Source organism: Nymphaea colorata, chromosome 5 (assembly GCF_008831285.2).
Source record: "Nymphaea colorata isolate Beijing-Zhang1983 chromosome 5, ASM883128v2, whole genome shotgun sequence".
NCBI lineage: Eukaryota > Viridiplantae > Streptophyta > Magnoliopsida > Nymphaeales > Nymphaeaceae > Nymphaea > Nymphaea colorata.
Window position 1 is genome coordinate 12,309,262 of NC_045142.1, and position 21,697 is coordinate 12,330,958.

Sequence of the window (21,697 nt, forward strand, 5' to 3'; positions counted from 1 at the left end):
TACCTTTCTCTCAACTTCGTATTGTATTTGACAAAAACAAAGTTATTCAACCTTTTATCTTCCACTTTATTTCCTTTCTTGGTGTGAATTTGTTCGAATACACTCCAATTTCTTTTGCATTTAGTGGCACTATATGTTTGGCTGAAGATTCTAATTGTCTACTTCTTGAGATGTGGGCGTTCAAGGCCAAACATATCCCACCACATATCTAAATAGCAAAATGAAAAGTAATGTTATGAAAAAGTAAAACACCAAATAAATTTAAATAACGTGCAAAAACTCAAAAAGTAGCTAACAGTAGCATACAGTTCATGTTTCTAATACTTGGACACAAAGATTTCCTACATCGAACTGTGGTATCTCTTCATATGATACCAAAACAAATATGGTACTTGTAGATCTCTCAATGGATAGCATCTTGTTCTATATGGTCACTGATTAATACATCAATGCTATCTAGTATGTCATACTCGACTTCTCTATCTTTTTTAAAAGTGAAAAAAGATATCTAATAAAAGGATTTAGGTAATAGGTCTGCTGCATAAAATGAGCAGTGAAGTTGTCTAAACCACCTTTGATCTACAATAACTTCTTTTTTTTCTCCTTTAGATTATCTCTCATGTTCTCCTTTGCTATGTCCATAGCCTCATACAGATATCCTATGGAAGGTCTTTGTTTGCTATCAACCAATTTAAGAATTTTCATAAGAGGTATACAAATCTTCAACAACATTGTGCATGATTTTCAAAATTCATTACTGAATATAATATCTACAATTGTAGTAGGTTGCCTTTTATAGGCTTGTGAATACACAGCCCAGAGAACATTTGCATTAGATCAGGAATTCTCTGCTTGACTATACCCTGCATAGTCAAAACATTTGTGGCAAGCCTAGTTTGTGCAAGTCGAATCAAATCATTCTCATTTGTGAATTTCTTTATTAAATTCAAAACATAAGCATGATTGCAAACATATTTAGTGGTTTCTTAGCCTTGTTGAACTAGGTACTTCAAATCATTTCTTTTACCAAGATCTTGAAGCATTAGATTTAAACATTGAGCAATACATGGGCACCAATAGAATTTCTCATATCATGTTGCTAACATCTTGTCCTGTCTGTAACAAATTCAACAATATTTTCAAGCTCAACTGTTCGTCCAACTTCATAAATAACTATCAATAAAGCTCCAGAATTCTTAGGAGTATAAGACATATCCATAGATTTCATAAACATTATACCTAAAGGGAAATATAAAAAGAAGTTTGCCAATGTTCTATTCCTCACATCTATCCAGCTTTCTGCCATCACATTACATATTGTATTTTTCCATGTCATCATTACAATATTTTTAACATCTCTAACTACTAAGAATTTTACCTCTCAATTTATGGTAAGAGGGCATTTTGTACCCTTGACCCACATTAGCAATGGCATATGCTATAGCTTGAAATTGAAAACAATTAGCTGCCTTAAAGGGCATAGATGCATAATAAATCTGCATGTGTATTGTGTCATCTACTTGCTGCATACAAATTTCAGGCTAAGCACCTACAACAATATAAGACGGAAAAAAAAATTGTGGATCGAACCAGACCTAGTAATCGACCTTCCAGTAGGTACTCTATGGGTTCAACCTGCACCACTGTGATCACCACTTTCCATCATGCCACATCCTCTTGAACTTGTAGTTGCACTACCTCTTCTCTTTTTACCATAACATGAAGAACTACCTCTATGCATGGCACCTTTCCCTTGTTCAAAACTGGCACCAGCATCCTCTTCTTCAAGTTCAATGTTTTTCATCTCGCTTCATTCATCTTCAAGTTCAATGAGATCCTCATATCCTACCTCAACATCATTCATTCTTTTCTCAATTCTAATTGCTTTAGTTGCATTTACCGTATTTTCTCTAGAACCATTACACTTAGCCATATCGTTGTGTGTCCCAGCTATATGATGTTTAAAACAAGATATCCCTCCTGATATGATTTGCTCACAAAAATAGCATTTAATTTATTGCTAAGCATATTGACACTTTCAGATTGTCACGCAGGATGTATCATATCTTTGCAAAACAAGAAAATTATTAAGCCCTAAAATATTGGAAGCCTCTTTCTTCAAGCAAGAACCAAGCTCATGTCATCCCCACGAGTAAATCTTTAGGCCAAATTGATGGTTCCGTACTCAAATAAGTGATTTTTTGGAGAAACCAGCAAAGTCTCTCCCTCTCACAGCTTTTAGAGAAGTTTAAGAGAGGGAGTAAGGGTCTCAGTTTAAAAGAATGATGGAAAAGGGTGTCTTGCACCCTTTTTTAAACTTTTAACACTATACAGGATTTATCGTACTATACATATGATACACTTGTGGGGTATTGTATGACATACTTGCTTGTATCATATGGTACATCTAATACATGCATGATACGTAGGTGTATCGCATATCGGACAGTATTGTATGATAATCTAATATTGGTAGGATATGTAGGCATATTGCATATCGAGCCCATATCGTATGAGTTTTCTTCACCCATACAAGTCGTATCGTATGATATGGTTAACACTGGTTTTAGCGTATGTGTAGAATTATAGAAAGATCTATACCTATCCAAATCTGCCCCAAACGTGTTACTTTTGGATGTTGGACCTGATGTCAATCTAATCTAATATTAGATCTGACAGATCTTTTTCACCACCTTAGTTTTGGAATTGAAGATAAATTTCGTCTTATTTTCAAGAAATAGTTTGCACACTGCTTCTCTTTTGAAACTTGTAGAAATTTAGAAACCCCAATCAGAACTATAAATAGCAAAATGAGGAGGGTGGATCCTGCATCTTTGTTTCTTCAAAAAATGACATTCCTTCTCACTCCGTCCTTCTTTCGTCCTCTATTATTATTATTATTATTATTATTATTCATGCCTCCTCCTTCATGTCTATCTACCCTTTCTTCACTTTTCAACATAGCTCTTCCCTTATTATTCATGCCCCCCTTTCATGTCTATCTACCATTTCTCCATTTTACAACATAGCTCTTCCCTTCTCCCCCCATATGGGTGAGTCCCCAGACTCTTCTCATATTTGATGGAGATGTGTGTGCTAAAATGATGGAAAAGATTGCTCTCTTCTCAACCAAGTTCATCATTTGGTCCAATTCTTCTTCTTCTGCATCTTCTTTAGATTAGGTCATAGAGGTGGATTGTGTTTTTGGACTATATATAGCTAGATCATGCATATTGAAGGGTTTTTCTTACCTTGATTAGTTTAATAAAATGTCTTTGTTAGCATACATTTAAGTGTCTTGATGTTTGATTTCATAAACTAGATATTCATGAAGTTCCAAGTGGAATTAGATGTTGCAATTTGTGGTCCAAAGTCCATTTCGTAGAATTTATAGCTTATTTCATCACACTTGGAATTGTAGATAATTTACAATAAACTTGAGAAAGTGACAATTTTGTCAACATTGGGAACTTCATAACAAGTTTTGATATTTGCGGTCTCTATTCTAAAGTTGTTTTGACTCAATAAAGCTGCAGGACATGTTTCGCTTCCTATTTACTTGTTTCCGTCTAAAATTGTTTTGCCTCATCTGTAGTTGGAAAGATTTGATTTTAATCGAAAGCTATTTGAATGATGTAGATTAACGTCTAATTTTGGTCTTATTAGCATATGCCTCTTAGTGCATCATCACTATGCTTCAGTTCGCTTCGCCTCACTTTACATACTCAACACTTCAGTTCACCTCATCACATTTGCCAATATTGATAGAAAAATAATTAAAACTATGGCTTCTGTCTCTCACTTAGAGCAGCAATTCAAAATGCTAAACTTTGAGCGTCCTCTAACTCTTGGTCTACACTTGGAGTTAGATGAGTAAAGAGAACCCATAAAGACTGGAGTATCCAAATCACCAAGCACAACGCAGCAAGTCTGGGAGCATTAGTGTAAGAATTTTTTTTATTTTCTTTCAGTTAGAGCATTAAACTTTTATTATTTTTTGGCTAGTATTAATTCATCTTTGTATCATTTTAAACTTGTAATAGGCTTGTGGATGGTTATTTATGTATATATGTCTATTCAGAGGTAGTAAAGTAATTGTTTGCAATACGAAGTTAATTTCATTTCTTCAGTTGGACCTGGCCTTGCCTCTATGTAAGAGCCTGTCATTTAAAATTTAATGTACAATTTTTAGATTGCTAGATTTTAAGTAAAAATACCTTTTACATCTTTCATAGACAGACACCAGATTTGGATTGATTTGGATTGTGAAATTGATTTCAGATTCAAATAAGATTTTTCTTTGTTCGTATTCAAAACCAAATTCGAATATGAACATGTGAATATCTAAAAGGCTGATATAGTGAAGGGTGTATCCGATTCAAATCCAATCCATTGACAAGCCCATTTAGAACTTTGATTTCCATAAATCTTGACTTTGGTATGGTTAGCTTATTTTGCTGTGTGTTATGTTAGCATCATTAATTTCTAGTGTAGGTTAACTGGACAGAGATGATATACGTTTATTTTATTTGTTCATAGTCTTGAAGCACTTGGTTTTATTTATTTTTGGTGTCAAGGACTTGGAGAAATTTTAGTCTAGAATTTTTGTTGGTATCCGTGTTTTATTCCTTTTTAGATTGCTTGTAATTGAATTTAGAGATAGTATAAAGGCATTCTGATTTTCGTTAAGACATCAATAAAGCGATCGATTTGGATCCTAACTTTGTATCTATCTTATTCCCGGAGATCGGCCAGTTTTTTTGTTTTTAGTTGGTGCCCGATTGTCCCTTGATTTTTATTGGAAAATATTTTTTTAAATGTTAGTACTTCTAAGCTACACATATTTTTTTTAAATTATTATTTTTTAGTTCATTTTGCAATATTCTTATTTCTAAGTGTGTTAAACGTTCTAGAGGACTAGATTAAAAATATTTATTTCAAGACTTTAAAAATTAGTTCCTTTTTTTCGGGGGAGACAAAACAGGTTTCTATCGTGGGTCTCCTCTCAATTAGTCATTAAATTTGAACTTTTGTAGCTTGCTCAAGAGCTTGTCTAGTTCGTGCAGTTAACAATTGAGCTTCATTAGATCCATGGTTTGTTAGATATGGAACCTTCTCTATGAGGGGTTGTTTTCATGCTTCTTTAGCATTTTGTTGTTCTTTAAAAGTGTAGATTTGCAACGTAATTTTTTTATTTTTAAGAATTTCTTTTTCTAGATATTTTTTATTTTTTTCGTCAAGCAGTTCTTGGAGGGCAAGCTCGTTGCAGCCTGCATTGTACAATTTAGCTGATTGGATTATTGTACGGTCTATAAATCTTGTTGAATGCATATTTAGGAGAAAAAAAATAAGAATGCACATTTATTTTGTTTCTGAGGGTTAAGAGAAGATCTTTGGCTTTTGGTTGGAATTTGCCTAAAACAGGAATGTTTTTTGTCTTGATAGTTGGATCAAATTCAACATGATCTGAAACCTTTTTTGCTCTAGAAGTCTTTGTGCTTTTTCTGATATCACAAATAATTTCTGTGAAAAAATTGGTCATTTTCATGTTATCAACTGGCGTCGTAGACATTGTAACTGGCTTTGTCTTTCCGTCGGATACATTTTTTGCAAAATTTCGAAGGCAGAAAATATGGCTTTTGATTTGATTCTCGAGGTCAAAGTAACATTTTTTTCTATTTTATTTTCTTTGGAAATTCTCTGGGAAGCTCGAGTTTTTTTTGTTTAATTTGTAGAGTCCATTTAGTGGGCTGCAGACGATAGAAAATTTAAGTGGAATTACGTCTCGGTTTTCTGCATTTAGTGTCATTTCAAGTGCGCAGGAGAGATTTGTAATAGCACATTCAAAACTTCAGACGGCCAAAAAATGGTCGCGCCCGCTTTGAAAGTGGACACAAAAACGAAACAAACTCAGAAAGAACAAAGAGCAGAGCTTCGTCTCGGGAACAGGCTTCCATTCAAATGCTATGGCACGTTTTGCGTACAGTTTTGGTTGCTAGCGGAAAAAACGACCATCTCAACCTACCATAAAGTGTGCAAATTTATCCAAATGCCACTCGATAGGAGAAAGGAAATTGAAGACACTGTAACTCTGTTGCAGTTGTAAAGCTACTGAAAATATTTCCAATAAGACAACTGAAGTACTTTAATAGGATCTTTACATGAACGAACATTTTACAATATGTAGAAAAACTGAGACCAAATTAAGCACCAAAATTCATGCATCATTTGACAACTTTGAGTTACCATTGGATTGGAGCCTAAATTTAAGAACCTTATGAAGCTTGCAAATGGTATTGATTTGCTTAAAGGGTTTCTTATTTGGATCAGCCGCACATTTTCCTGCAAAAAGTTCTGCATCAGCTGAACGACTTTCCTTGTTTATCGATGGTGCCTCTTCCTCAGCTGAGATGAACCAACAAAATTGACCAATGAACAAGAAAACATTAGACGCAAAGCAAGAGGAGAAATTCTCATTGAAGATGAAACTTAAACAAGACCTTGGCAGTCTTGACATGAGTCTAATTCTATGGTCAATGTGTCACTGTGGCTATATATATATATAATTCATCCTAATGCCACCCTTTTGTAGCCATTTACAGCTATCAGCATGCCACTGGTTGGAGATTGAATGGTAACATGATCAGTGCAGTAGCAGCCTGCTACTAAGGCTCCAAGTGTTTAGCAGCTCAAGCTTCATACGAACTTTACTTGTATAAGCTCTGCTTAGAAAATGTGAATTCAACTGGTCAAATGAGTCAGGCTTGAGCTACGTATGCTCAACTTGCAAAAGCTTGGCAATGCAGACCCACATAGGTCCATACCCCAATGGGCCCAACCACACTCCCTTGGCCCAGGCTAGGCACACATGGCTCAGCTAAGACTGCATCAGGTTCTAATTTTCTCAACCGGTAGAGGAAGCTAACCTCGACAGAACTCATTCAGAGATCAAACCCAGCCCGAACAAGCCCATTTGCACAAGCCACAACACGGCTCACCTTGGGACCAACAAGTCGCACTTCAGATCCAGAGATTGAAGAATGCAGATCCAGGCCAGCACCGCTTGATCCAAGTGCATGCTGCAAAGAGAGTCCCACACGAAGGGTAGTTGTGTCCAAAAGATGGTGCCATAACCCTACCACAAACCATTCCCATGCTGCATGGACCAAGAAAGGAAAGCCCATGCCATGCGGGACAGGGTCACACATTACAATCTCATGCTTCATCTGACTCGTGCCCTCAAGGGTGAGTGGCCCATCCTAACCAACATACTTCCACCAGACCGAATCCAGCCCAAACAAGAGGTGGCATTCTTGGTAAGGAGTAGGTACACTTTTTTAGGAATTCGATTTAGTTTCTTATTTGTTTGTGCAAGCATTTAGGAAGTCAGGATTTATTTTTTATTTTTATTTCATTTTTAGCTACGGAAGGGCAGGAATGCCCACACCTCTATTTAAGTATTGTAGCTCATCATGTGTAATCATCATCCTAGGAATTATAACACAAACCAAGTCTTCAATTTCCTTCTTCTCCAAGTAATAGGCTGCAACACCACTGGCATCCACATTGCCTATGATCCCATCCTCCACAGCCACCCTAGCAGCAATCTTGCCCACCCTCAGCCAAGTCAAGCGTAAACTACACAAAAGCATCCTTCAACATCAAGAGCATCACACACACAACTGAGGAACTCTTGCAACCGTGGGCCACCCACTACCACTGCATCCCCCTCAAGGTTGCAAACTATTGCTGCACTCCCCCGTGCAATCTTCTCTTGGCCACATATGTCATGTGAGTGCTTCAAAATGACACATGGATCCATGTCGAGGCAATATGGGTAAAGGTGCATGTGAAGATGCAGCATTGACTCAGTTGCTGCTGACTGCACTCATCCCCAATTATAATTAAAAAAAAAATCTCACTTTCCCTATCTCATCCTCGTCCCTCTCTCTCTCTCTTTTTCTTTCTTTCTTCTCTTTTTCCCTCTCCCTTGCATTTTTCTCTTCTTTCCATTCATTTTCTCCTTTTTTTTTTTTCAATGCATGAACCCCTCTCTCCCACACTTTGGGAAAGGAAATCTGTAGCCCTTTTAATCCCTTTAAAAACGGATGACAACTTGTCATCCTTGTTATCCTTTTATTCCCTTTTATAAAGGACAACCATCCCTTTCAAAAGGGACAACCAAGATGTCATTTAACATCGTCCTTGTAATCTGAAAAAATTTTAAAACAATTAAAAATAATTACAAGTAATGTGTGTATATATATATATATATATATATATATATATATATATATATATATATATATATATATATATATATATATATATATATATATAATGTTAAATAGTTACTTAATTATATAATAAATTATATATAAATACACTCGAGGCTTGCCACACCAGCAACCCAATTTTTTTGAAAATTACCACAGCCGTACATGCACCCGCAATCTACACCTGTGTGATATATAGTCGGCTATAGCTAGAATCGGTTGTGTTAGCATAACTCCATCAATTCGAGAGCTTTCTTGGACTACAACTTTAGAACAACTTGAACGATCACGTTGCACTTTGTCATCAGCCTCGTATTCATCTCCAGAGTCAGTTCCCAAAAGCCTAGCCAAGGAATATTCTCTGGAATTACCACTTGGACAAGCACCATAAAAAACCAGATTGGCCATTGATGGCTCAGCCTCCTTGCGAAGACCCTGTTCTTAACTTGTACCCATGGGAGGTCCACAACACCTAGTCAAAGGTTTATATATGTGTGTGTGTGTGTGTGTGTCTCTCTCTCTCTCTCTCTCTCTCTCTCTCTCACTATATATATATATATATATATATATATATATATATATATATATATATATATATATATATGCACGTCTATATGTAGGAGAATTCCATGCTGCTATATGTTGAATGTTGTCGCATGGCTAAAAACTAAAAATCTGTCACTGAAAGCACCATGAATTATTGCTAAAATCCTAAAAGCTTCATGAATCCTTGTTGCATTATAAACCGTCATTAATGCTCCGGTGACGGTTCTTAGTAACATATTTTAACTTTTAGCCATCTGACAACATCCATCATATAGCAACATAGAACTCCCCTATATATATATATATATATATATATAGGACAACATTATGTTAAAGAGAGAGAGAGAGAGAGAGTCATGCATGAAAAACAAAGTGACATGGAGGGAAAAATGAGAACAAGAGAAAAAGAAAAGAGAGAGAGAGAGAGAGAGAAGAAAGAGGAGAGGAGAGAAAGCGAGAGGAGAACAAGACAACTATATTTTCTCATTTGATAACAAGAAATTAGACAATTAAGTTGCTGCTCCTACCTTATAATTCATATTTCCAAAAAAGTGTGCAGCAAGAATCAATGTATTAATAAAAAACAAGTTGATAAAAATCAAATGCTAAGATCAATGTATTCAGCATTTACAACTAAATCGTTAACAAACTCAACATGTATGATGTATGTTAATAATTAATATTATGTAAATTAAAAATCCATAAGTAAAGAGTCCATCATCCTAGAAATTGAAACAAATACACTACACATGAAGTCAAACATAATTAGCTTAAACCTTTCATTTGTAATGTGCAAATTTAATAAACGACCAATAATTTTAAATTTTTATATTTCAATAAGTTGAAAGATTCGTGTAAAAATATTAAGTAGTTAGTAAATAAAATCACCTCATCAATTACAAAATACAAAGTTTAACACTAGACTGCATCGAATAAAACAAGTTTCAGCTAAGTCGAACCGAGTCACAGCCAAATCATGCCGAGTTTCAACAAAAAGTAAGTCCTACTGGATTGACCTAGTAGATGCCCAAGTCCACGAGTTGACTTGGCGAGTTTTTAATCATTGCTTTTCCTTCTCAAAAATGAAAATATTTATTGATTGCAGAAATGGGCACCAAGATAGCCAATAAGTTAAAAGCCCTTCATAGCAATCACAAAATGGGATGCAATTAAAAATTTAAAAGGGTCTAGAGGATGATCAAGATCAGAATAATGCCAGGTATGGAAGACATGAGTAGGGATGTGGTTTGCTATCACTTATTCTTCAGAAAAGGCTTATAAATGAATCATGAACGACCTTTACATTCTATATTGCATACACCAAAATTTTCGTGTTGCCCTTTAGGGAAGGCCAAATTTGTTCCTCAGTTGTGAAATAAAATCCAAAGAACTAAAAATATTAGGCGACATAGTCGACGTACACCAGCATATGTTTCATATAACAATGACTTCTACAGAGACTAAGTAAACCAAATATTCATGAGAAATACAAGTAGAAGGTACGAATGACAGAGAAGTTTCTAGATTACTTGTTTCAGATAATATGAAGCATGTTCCAATTGTCTCTTGATACTCTCCAATCTGCCATAGAAGAAATATGTTCTCAGAAAACATTTTTTTTAATTACATTATTCCTTCTACAGTCATACAATAACAACTTTAAGCAAGCCCAAGAAAATACTTTTTCTCTAACAGAATGTGAGCCCTATGATGGAGGTCCTAACTTAAAAGGTACCTGCACATTAATCCGTCCTTTCTGTTAACCCTTGCAAAAAGCACCAAGGTTATCAACCGACCCACATTCCCGGTAGTAGCTTTTAGTAAGTATGACTACTTTGCACACTTGAATAACCCCTTATTCCAATTAATGGTGCATTATTGAGACTTCTATAAGCATAAGTGACAATGCAAATGCTTCTCAACACTGACATTTCTTGGTTAATGGTTGTGCGCTATCTTTTCTTTGACAAAAAAGGAGGCTCTCACTTTTCTATCAAATTGGCCAAAAGACAAGATGAAAGGCTTCGGTGCAGCCTCTCTCTCACTCTTTTGTGGTCAGACAATGAACAGAAGAGTAGAAACACTGCTCATCAAATAAGATGTTCAGGTGCCGTAAGCAAATATGCCATATGCTTAATATACCATTTGGGCACATACCCCTTATTCCAATTAATCGTATATTATTGAGACTTCTATAAGCATGAAGTGACAATGTCAAATGCTTCTCGACAATGACATTCCTAGGTTAATGGTTGTGCACTATCTTTTATTTGACTAAAAAAGGAGGCTCTCTTTTTTCTATCAAATTAGCAAGAAGACAAGATGAAAGTGCTGCCTCTCTCACACTCCTTTGTGGTTAGACAATGAACAGAAGAGTAAAAACGCCATTCATCAATAAGATGTTCAGGTGCTGCCCCTCTTTCACTCCTTTCTGGTTAGACAATAAACAGAAGAGCAAAGGCCACTCAGTTTTCTTTTACCCTCCAGAGTTCATATAAGTATTTTAGTGTCCAGTCTGAATAGATTTTTTTGCCGAAAAAAAATGGAATAATTTTCCTCGCATCAAAATGGAAAGATAACTACCATCTGTCTAACGCCATTTGAACATAGGAAGACAAAGTGAATTAAAAAGACCAAGACTTTGTGGGACAAAAGAATTCAAGATCCAGAAATTCAGCCTATCTGACTCATGAAGAAGACTTTAGTGGCTGACTTCTCCACAATACTCTTACCCATTTCTCAGCACCGATTGCCAAGAGACAAGCCTGACTGTTGTACTAAACCACACATTAAGAAAAGGGTATATTGACACTTTATCATCTGTATGTAGAATTATCTCACTGTCCGTCTACAAAATTTGTTTTTTGTACCTATATGTACTCATAGAACTCTTAGAATCTTATTGTTTTCAACTTAGCAAAGGGCTAACTGATAAGAGACAGATGATCATTCAAAGAAATAGACAAGTACCTTAGGTACAAATCCAACTTAATTCCTTTCTTGAATGGTGATACTAAGAAAATCATTACAATCTGTTTTGCCTTCAATCACCTATTAACATGTGTTGGATATGGATTCAGTTCTAATCCAGACCCAGACATGATGTATTTTGGGCATACTAGCGTATGGACATGTTTCCAATTTTGCTCATATGATGGGGGCATTTTGTCCATGTTATGTACAAACACCTATATAAATTAAATTAAGTCATGCCCTCTACATTTGAAACGTGACCCCTTGTTCTTTCTCCAAACATCTTTGCTAAATAAGATTGTGGTTGTTGATCTTCTCAAATCTGACATGCGATCAGAGCCAGGTTACATTCAAAGGCTGTGTTCATAAAATATGCTCTAAAAGATCCACGATTGATTTCCAAATCAAAAGAGCAACAATGAGTGACCTTCCCTAAAGGGCAACACGAAAATTTCTTCCATAGTCTCTCTTCTATTCCTCATATCAAAATTTCCGGATTTCAACAATAAGTGCTGTGCAGATTGGTTGAAAACTAAATTAGACTGACCAAGACAACAGCACTTGTTTGTTCCATGTTGAGATTGGGGCTAGAAATAGGGGCAGTAGAAAAGGCCCATGAGAATATTGAGAAACATAAAATTTGAGAAATTAGGTTTTGAGAACATAATAATCGAATCAGAGAAATGAGAGAAATATGTAGAGGTTTAAGAAATTAAAGTTTGTTTTGAGAAAGAGAATACCTAAGCAAATGCAGAGGTCAGAAGTGAATTTGATTTGAAGAATATGAAGGTAGAAAACATGGAGAATCCAAGGGATAAAGCATAAGAAGATATGATGATGAAAGAATCTTTTGACTTGAATAAGATAGTGATATCTTTGGTCACACTTTTGGAGTCAATAGCAAGCCTTAGACTTGACCTTGGTCTAATGTCATGTTAGATTTAAAAGAGAACACCAAAATGTATCAACAGAGATGAAGAACAAGATGCAAGGACTGGTAAAGCTGTTTTAGTTTCCAATTTGTGACCTACTTTCGCTCATTATATTTAGAGTTTACAATGTTTTTTTTGGGGATGGATTTTCACAACTTCAGCATGAATCAGACTCCATATTTTGAGATTTATCATCCATGGCTAGATGCAGAACTCTCTTCCTAGTACCAATGGAAATTATTGATCAGCTTGTGATGCAGATTAATCTATGCCTGAGCCCGACAGTATTGCCAATGTATCTCATATTGAAGCTGAAAATCTGCAGCCTAAGAATATTGAAAATTTTTCTGTGTGTTTATGTAAAAAGAGAGAAAGAACCTCCTCCTATTAATAATGACCCTAACAATCAACATTCAATAAGAACAGAGACAATTTGACATCTAGTTGAAAAAATGGGTTAATCATGGCAAGTTCAATTGTTTCTGTCAGAAGTATAACAAAGTCACATAAGTGGGTGAAGGCAAAAAATGAGGAGATAGAAGCATTGCTGATGTGGGAGGTTGTCCTTAACCTAAGGGAAAGTGTGTTTTAGGTTCTAATTTGTAAATAGTGAAAAATCTTTTGAGACAAAGCTTGAATTTAAAATGAAGAATTTCAAAGAATTGAGATATTTTCTTTGTGTTAAGGTTGACAGAAAGGATGACACTTTAACTCTTAACACAACATAACTATACTCATGACTCATTGGGTGAACTAGGGATGAAATATTGCAAAAGTTTGCAGACCTTTGGCTACTTGTGTTCTACATCAAAAGCTAAGTTCCTAGAATGAAGAGTTGTTTGATGATCTGATCAGATACTTGTCAAAAGTAAAGGTCCTAGAATGAAGAGTTGTATGATGATCTGACCAGATACCGAAATAACATTAACATGCTTCAATGCCTTACTTCACTAAAAGAGATTTTTATTTTTCGAATCAAGAATTGAACATATGGATGCAATAAAGAGGATCTGAGAAACTTAATTTAATGGTCAGAGATGGACTTCCATATAAATTAGTCAGACAAAGGAAAATACAAGATTCTTACTTATATAGACATAGAGTGAGCAAGAGATCAAGATAAAAAGAAATCGAATTTATGCTATTGTATGTTTCTTGGACAGAACTTAATGACATCTGTCATGGAGTAGTAGAAAAAAAAAAACTAATATTGAATAAACTATTAACGCAAAGTATGTAGGTCTATGGTTGCTGCTACAGCGACAGCTACATGGATTAGATGCATGTTGAGTGCTATGTCACATGGATACATGTGAAAGGCCTAAATACTCGTGTCAGTACGTGGATATAGCAACACAGGTCTGTGGGTATGGCTGGATACAGCTGTATTTTAAAACTTGCAAATTTATATTTTCAAACTTAAACTTTTGCTTTTGTTTTGATTTTTCTCTTCTGTTTTATTTCCTTTCCATCTAGCTTCTACTTTATCCTGTCTTTGCCACACACACACCCCTTGCTGTATCCCAATTCCCATAATTTTCAAAAATGGTGTGCCCCTACCTGCACTGTTGTACCCATACTGCACCCATACCCACACCATGTGACATAGGTTGAGTAACATTGGGAGAATCTATTCAAGATCATTATTGTTGCACAATAGCCAAAATATCTTAAATATTTCTATTAGTTTCATTCATCAGTCACATAAAACACATTATCAAATAGAAGGTTGAAGATATATGTACGTAGTTCGTACTGAAAAATCAAGTCATGCATTTATTCATAAATGACTGACAAAGCACCATTTTATCTTTAAAAGGTAAGTTTCCATGGTTTGAGAACATGCACAACTTGAGGGAGGCTGTCAAAATGTGCTGGATTTGGATGCGGTTCTAATTCAAATTTCAAACCCAAAAATGAAGTATACTGGGTGCACATTTTGTGTGGATATTTTGTAATTTTGCTTATCTAGTTAGGGCAATTATTATTTCATGTTATGTTTTGTAACACATAAATTTGTATAAGTTAAAGTAGGTCACAACCTCTAAATTGGAGTTCTGACTCTTGTGCATCCCTTGTTCTCCTTTCTCAATACTTCTTTGCACTTTGCTAAGATAGTCTGTAAAAGCTAACCTTCTCAAACCTAACATCGCTTCTTACACATGAAGACCAAGGTTGGGCACAAAACTCTAAAAACTGCAGTTGATAACTACTTATTTACATGTCCGGTCATTTTCACATAGCACAGCAGAAAGCTATATATGCAAAGAAAGGGTATTAGCACTTCACAGTAAGATTGAGAAGATTAAAGGTTTTATTCTAAAAAGTATACTTTTAAATTTCTGAAAAAAATGGAGGGAAATGAGAGCAGCCAAAAGAAAATGTAATAATCTATAACCATTTGATAATTTACATATACAAAAAATAATCACCATCCAAGTCCTTTGACAACCTAAGAGATGCAAAAATCTATAGCAGGCTATCTTACCATCACTTTGTCGCCGATGGTTAGTGTTGGAGTAGTAGTATCCAAACCCTAAAAAGAAAATGAAAAAAACATTAGAAACAGTATACAAAAGAAACGAACCAGATTCTATGAAAAAAAAGGAGGAAATGTGTATTCTATTTATATAATTTATTAGGAGATATGCAAAGAAATCTAGTCAAAACAGAAGGGCTATTCGAATTATTCGTAAAATATCGTCAAATTGTCAATAGTACATCTACAAATATGGACAGTCTTGACGGGAACCCACATGACAATAGTGTACAAGAGTGAATCAGAAAGATCGGCTAAAAGTTCGTTGTAACTATTGTAAGCAAGTGATATCAGAATGAATCGCTTGCTTTAAGCACCATATAGCTGGGACATACCACAACGTGACTAAGTGCGATAGTTCCCCAAAGAACCCATATCCACCATATATCAAACATCATTGCGTGGAATTGACTAATACTTTAAAAGCAAACAAGATTGAGAAAGAAAGTAATAATGTTGAGGTAGGACATGGGAAGCCCTGTAAAGAGGAAGAAAGTGAAGATGAAAACATAGAGCTTGAAGAAAAGGATGTGTCAGTTTGAGAACAGATAAAGAGAAAACGTCATGTATAGAGGCAGCTCTTGAAAGATGAAAATAGATCATGAAGTTTATTTGCGATCATGCTTATTTTTTCAATTTGATGAGGACATTCATAAATGGGGCTGACTTGATTCAACCTGCACAAACAAGGTTTGTCACAAATGTTTTGACTATGCAAGTTATAGTCTATGTAACACGGGTACTGCTCCAAACCGTACCGGTACAGGTACGGGTACGGCCTGGGTGCGGCGTTGACCGTGTCGGGTACGGTCAAAGTACCCGAGGTCGAATCCAACCATTTTCAAACTCGGTCAAAGTTGACTGAGTCCAAAATCGTCCATTGCACGTTTTCAAAAACCATTTTTTTCCCTCTCTCTCGCACGATGCCTTTGCCCTCTTGCCTCACCCCCCTCACCCCTCTCGTCCCTTGCCTTCTCGCCCCTTTCACCCCTCTTGCCTTTCTCATCCTCTCACCTCTCCCCCCTTTGCCTCTCTCATTCCTCGCCTTTTCGCCCCTTGGAACTCCCAAATGACAGAATTTTTGTCTTGAAATTCTTAGTATCTACAAATTTTGGATCATGATTTAATGATTTATGAATATGCTATTTTGTTTGTAATTTTTTTGATATATATATATATATATATATATATATATATTTATTTATTTATTTATTTATATATATATATATATATTTATTTATTTATTTATTTATATATATATATATATATATATGTGTGTGTGTACGGCCGTACCCCCGCACCCAAGTTTTTAGAAAATGATTTGTACCCATACCCGCACCAGTACCCGTACCGGCACCCGCACCCGTACATATGTGACATAGGTTATAGTCAAGGCTGTCAAGCAAAAAAATCTCTCAGGCATTAGATCATTACTTAGTGATTATAAAGAATAAGGAGTTGCTCATAAGTCAATCAACAAATATGATACTTGTTATGGTAACATGGAAAGAGATACAGAAATTTGATGCATGACAACCTTGCATCCAAGTAGTAGAAAAATGGACTTTATCTGATTTTTGTTTGCCATTTATTTGTTGTTTTTCATAGTATTTATTTTCCATTTTGTTGTTTAGGTTAATGGTGGAGTAGGTTTGGGATTGATTGCCCATAACTAAAGAAGTTTGCAATCAAAATCTTCATCCAGTCATGCAGTACAATTGTACCACTAGATGTGAAAGAAATTTGAGTTTGTATTAAAAATCTAAAACACATCCACAGTAAAAAGACAAATAGGTTGGAATATAAAAGGTTGAATGGCTTGGTCTTTGTTCATATAATATGGAGTAGAGACAAAGGTAGGGCTGTTCATGAGTGAGTTCGAGCCAAGTTGAGCCAGCTTGAAGTCAGCTCGAATGTCTTGAAAGAAACTCGAACTCAGCTCGAGTCGAGTTCGATTTCATTAGCTTGAGCTCGAGTCCTTAAAACTCAAACTCGGCTCGATTAAGCTCGAGCCAAAGATTGGCTTGAGCCGAGCCAAGCATTTCATTAAAAAATTATTTTTTAAAAGGAAGAGGCGGCATGTAGATTTGAACATGGAACCTCCCACATATCAATCACGTGCATACCCATTTGAACAATATACTTTTTTTATAATTTTATGAGACACATTTTATATATTTTCTTCCTCGAGCTAAACCAAGTTTAACCGAGCCAAGCCCACTTAACTCGAGCTGGACTTGTTTAGGTTGTGGAGTTCATTTCTTAAATCGAACTCGACTCATTTAATAAACAAGTCGAGTTCAAGTCAAGTTTATCGAGCAAGTTTGAGTCAAGCTCAAGTTAGTTCGACTCGTTGAACAGTCCTAGAGAAAGGTAAAGTAAATACATTTATTCTGCAAGTTATCGTATATATTTTAACAATCTATTAATTTTTTCTCTTGTTGTACTTTAGGCAATTAAAAGCAACAGATGCAAGGAAACATCACATCAACTTCATCCCATCAGCCTAGACAACTTTGATGTATTAGATTTTTGGGTTGAAGAACAACGAACCGCTATACTTGATGAGGATGATCTTGATTTTCTAAACACTGAAGCAGTAGCAAAGTTTGATGAAGAATAAGAGTTTGCACATATTGGAAAGAACATTCCATTTGAAGCATTGTCAAAAATCTCATTATCAAGAAAATCTCGGCCAAGTTTTTCTTGGGTATTTTTTGGCAAAGTTGTTCTTCTTCAGTAAATCTCCAGAAAATCTCAACAATTTTTAAAAAATTAGAAAGACAAACAAAATCATAAAAAAGCTGGCCCGAACGATACGCGTTATGATACATTTTTTATGACATTGACTCCAATTACATATCAACAAGATGAAATTAAGCATATCATACATTCTCTTTAGATGTAATTCTGTTATAATGGAACATATAATAGGTATAAGCTTTCTTTATGCAAAAGCTTCCACCCGTATTCATATACTTTGAAACTATTCCAAGTGGCCTCAAGATCACAGTAGCACCTGGCTTATATCGGTTTATCTGGAGTATGTTTTTCATCCCATTTTTATCAGCTCTAAGGGAAAAGTATGCAATCACAACTAGAGATGGGCGCTGGGCCGGGCCACCGGCGGGGGCCCGTACTCGGCCTGTAACAGGCCCGGGCCGGATGGGCCAGCCCGGCAAAAGTCAGAACTAAATGTGTATAACTTTGCTGGTGCACACATTGCTTCTCTTTTTTAGATTAGTCGACAACAAATTCAATTGTTAGATCAATTCATGGATTGGAAACGATAGATATGTTTTGTATGCATGTTCTAATCACATAGATGCATGTAATCTTTTATTGAGAAATATAATTATTAAACAATTTAAATTTTAGACATGAACATTTTGGCTTTTTAGTGAACCAACTAGTCCCAACGTGCCACTTCCAAGTGCTTTTGTCTGCGAAATGAAAACACCTAGATAGTATGGGTGAGCATCATTATTGAGCAAGTTCACAGGAAACACTATTAAAGCAACTGTAGTACACAGGTAGCAATAGCAGATATTTAGGAAAAACTAACCGAGAGTGTATATGATGAATTAGATGAAATATCAACTTGCCCACAAACATCATCTAGGTCAATCAAGACATACTCCTCCTCACACTCCACGTTCTGGTTTGCCTTAGAATGAGTTGCCATCCCTGTACTATAATCCGTAAGAAAGTCATATCACATAATAACATTAAGTGATCCGATAATTTTGCAGCCACAGCTGCAACAGGAAGACATGGAACCATCACCTTGATGTCATAAACAAGATAGGCACAGCACATAATAGCATAAACAGCGAAAGGTTGCAAAGCATCTTGGGAAATAAAATTGGCACTTGAGATCTTTAGACTCATGTTATGCAACAATGATAATGGAATTGATAAATAAATAAATATATATGTGTGTGTGTGTGTGTGTGTGTGTGTGTGTGTATACAACTTAGATTGTTCTGATAGTGGCGCCTACTCTTTCTCCCATCTAGAAGGGCATCTGGCACACCAGCTATTTCATGGTCACCTTTTACAAATCCAATCGTAGGTTTAGGAGTACAAGAATCAATCCTCTAATAGAACTTTAAGTGAAAATGCATAAAAGAATAAATAGGTACAGCTAAATAAAAAACAAGTAAGCAAATGAAGGAAATTTTTCCACCAAGATGAATCAGTTGATGAATTATCGACCAACAGAAAAAAGAGAGACAGATGGAAGAATATGATCTTGGAACCATCACTTTTTTAGTCTGTGTTCCCTCAGTCAATCTCCTACCATTCAATAACGGAAAAGAGTTGGAGGCACCAGATCTTCAACAAGCCAGTTAGCATCAAAACGAAGAAAAGGCGGAATCATGTATCTAGGAGTGGTTCTCAGTCGATTCTCTTTCTATTCGTCTCTCTTTTGTTCCCTCTTTATTGTATCAACAGGAAACAGAAAGGGGACAGAAGGGGATGACGGTGGTTTGGGCACAGGTACTGCTGGTTTCATTGGGCGTTTACAGAGGAAATGGTTGCTGTTCAGTGCGAAACACCAACACTATTTCCTTTGTTTTGCCGGACAGGGACAGGACGCGGTCAGGTGGGCCGAGTTGGTGGAAGGCGCGTTCTCAAATTTCAATCAGTGACTTTGTAAATGAAAAATCAGACGTCAAATTCTACTCCGTAGATAGAGAACCTACACTTCGGACTTCGTAGCAAAAAAACCCTTGCCCGCTGGTTGGGGAGATACCTCTGTCGCTCAGACACACTAAGACACACAGAGACGGAGAGAGACAGAGACAGATAGAGAGAGAGAGAGAGACCTCGTCGATCAGTGAGGTCCGGCCTACGATACTCGCTGCGGATGACGGCCGGCAGATAGCGGTGGATTAGGCATTTGGAGCAGCTGCGTTGTGGCTCTCAAACCACGCAAAGAGAGTCAACGGAGCCTCTGAAGAGAAACGTGGGTTAAGACGAGCCAAAAGAGAGAAGAAAACAAGAAAAAGACAGAGAGAGGTTTCACTTGTCACCAGCGCTGCGGGTGGCCGTCGCTGTTCCCGGCAGCAGGCGGCTGCTGAGAACAGAGAAGGCCTAGATCAACAGCGGTAAAACCAGAGACAGAAAATGGGAGGAGAATTATAGAGGAGAAGAAGAACTAAGGAAAAAACGAGGGTGCACGAAATTTTATGCGTCATTTTTAATAAGACATGCCTATCATTAATAAAAAAAAACCTTTTACATGAAAAAAAAAGTGTAAAGACAAGATTTGGGAATTCTATAAAGTAAAATTTATTAATTCACACATAAGGTTATAACCAATATGATCAATATACAGTTTTTACGCAGTGAAAAAACGTCATTTTTTTGTCTAGCTCCTAGTTTTCTGATAAATATTTTATTATCTTATAAATATTATCTTTAGTGTTATTTCTTATATTCATCTGTTATTTCATTTTCTAATAAATATTTTATTATTTCATAAACATTATCATGCTTAGTGTTATCTCATGCATTCGTTTGTTATCTGATTATCTCATAATTTTTTGTTATCTCGTAATCATTATATTATACAATCATCCATCAGTTATTTCATTATCTCATAAATCTTTTGTGACCTCATAAATATTATCTTATATTTATTTGTTGTTTCATATTTATTTGTTATCTCACTCACATGCGTATGTAATGTTTGTTCATGAAAGTAGAAATACATATTAGTAGTATGATCCACATTTGGTGTATGTTTGTTACATACACAGGGCGACATATAGAACTCAGTTTTCAAAGGAAGAGAAAGTAGATGCACTTAAATCAAGAATGATGGCGGGATGCTAAGAGGGACGAGAGCAAAGGGAAGTTGATAGCGTTGCACTACGAGTTGAACCAACTCAGGTTGACTCGAACTTGCTCAAAAAACCTTAGCTCAAGCTCCGCTTGTTTATAAATGAGATGAGTTCAAACTTACAAAGATGCTCGAAACAATAAACGAGTACTCAACTCGACTCTCAAACCAGTACTATATATAATATTGCCAAAAATGGTTCAACCAATCACCAGTTTTAACTTTTAGGGTAGAAATAAATTTTTTCCCTTTTGAATTTTGATTCACTTGGAGTCTCACTTTTGTCTCTCTCTCTCTCTTCTATCAACCATCTTCACCGAATCACCTTCCCACTGGTCGCTACTAACCCATTAACTAGCACAGCATCATATGCCCACCAGCCCACTGGCATCCCATCATCCGTCTCTACCGGACCATCGTACAGATCACTGTGGTCTGTATCAGGTATGTAACGTATCTTATTATCTTGATCTCCTCTCTCTGTCCTTAGACTCTCTCTCACACACTCTCTTTATGTTTGCCAGTCTCTTTCTCTTAGACTTTCATGACCTAGTTTGTCTCGGCCATCAAACAATTACTT

At 36.0% G+C, this 21,697-nt stretch overlaps 1 protein-coding gene across 4 annotated transcripts; it reads right to left on the reverse strand.

Moving 5' to 3' along the window:
• Positions 1–6,092: 6,092 nt before the first annotated feature.
• On the reverse strand, positions 6,093–20,438 carry LOC116254226 (uncharacterized). 4 transcript variants are annotated; one of them, XM_031629450.2, is made up of 6 exons: positions 20,306–20,438; positions 20,099–20,226; positions 18,832–18,953; positions 15,216–15,263; positions 10,352–10,403; positions 6,093–6,405 (listed from the first exon to the last, which is right to left on the reverse strand). In XM_031629450.2, the coding sequence occupies exons 3-6, from the start codon at positions 18,949–18,951 to the stop codon at positions 6,218–6,220; spliced, it is 408 nt and encodes a 135-aa protein (XP_031485310.1). In that variant the 5' UTR covers positions 18,952–18,953; positions 20,099–20,226; positions 20,306–20,438; the 3' UTR covers positions 6,093–6,217. The 4 variants fall into 4 exon arrangements, with proteins under 4 accessions (XP_031485310.1, XP_031485311.1, XP_031485312.1 ...); XM_031629451.2 differs by having other exon boundaries at positions 20,299–20,438; XM_031629452.2 differs by having other exon boundaries at positions 18,832–18,958; positions 20,299–20,438.
• Between the last annotated feature and the right edge of the window lie 1,259 nt (positions 20,439–21,697).

What these genes read in the sequence shown, in the direction of transcription:
- LOC116254226 (XM_031629450.2), bottom strand. Translation starts at nt 18,951, where the DNA reads ATGGCAACTCATTCTAAGGCAAACCAGAACGTGGAGTGTGAGGAGGAG. An exon ending in ATTCATCATATACACTCTCG is followed by an intron (nt 15,264 to 18,831) that starts GTTAGTTTTTCC and finishes TTTTCTTTTTAG; the next exon opens with GGTTTGGATACTACTACTCC. An exon ending in CCATCGGCGACAAAGTGATG is followed by an intron (nt 10,404 to 15,215) that starts GTAAGATAGCCT and finishes CTTCTATGGCAG; the next exon opens with ATTGGAGAGTATCAAGAGAC.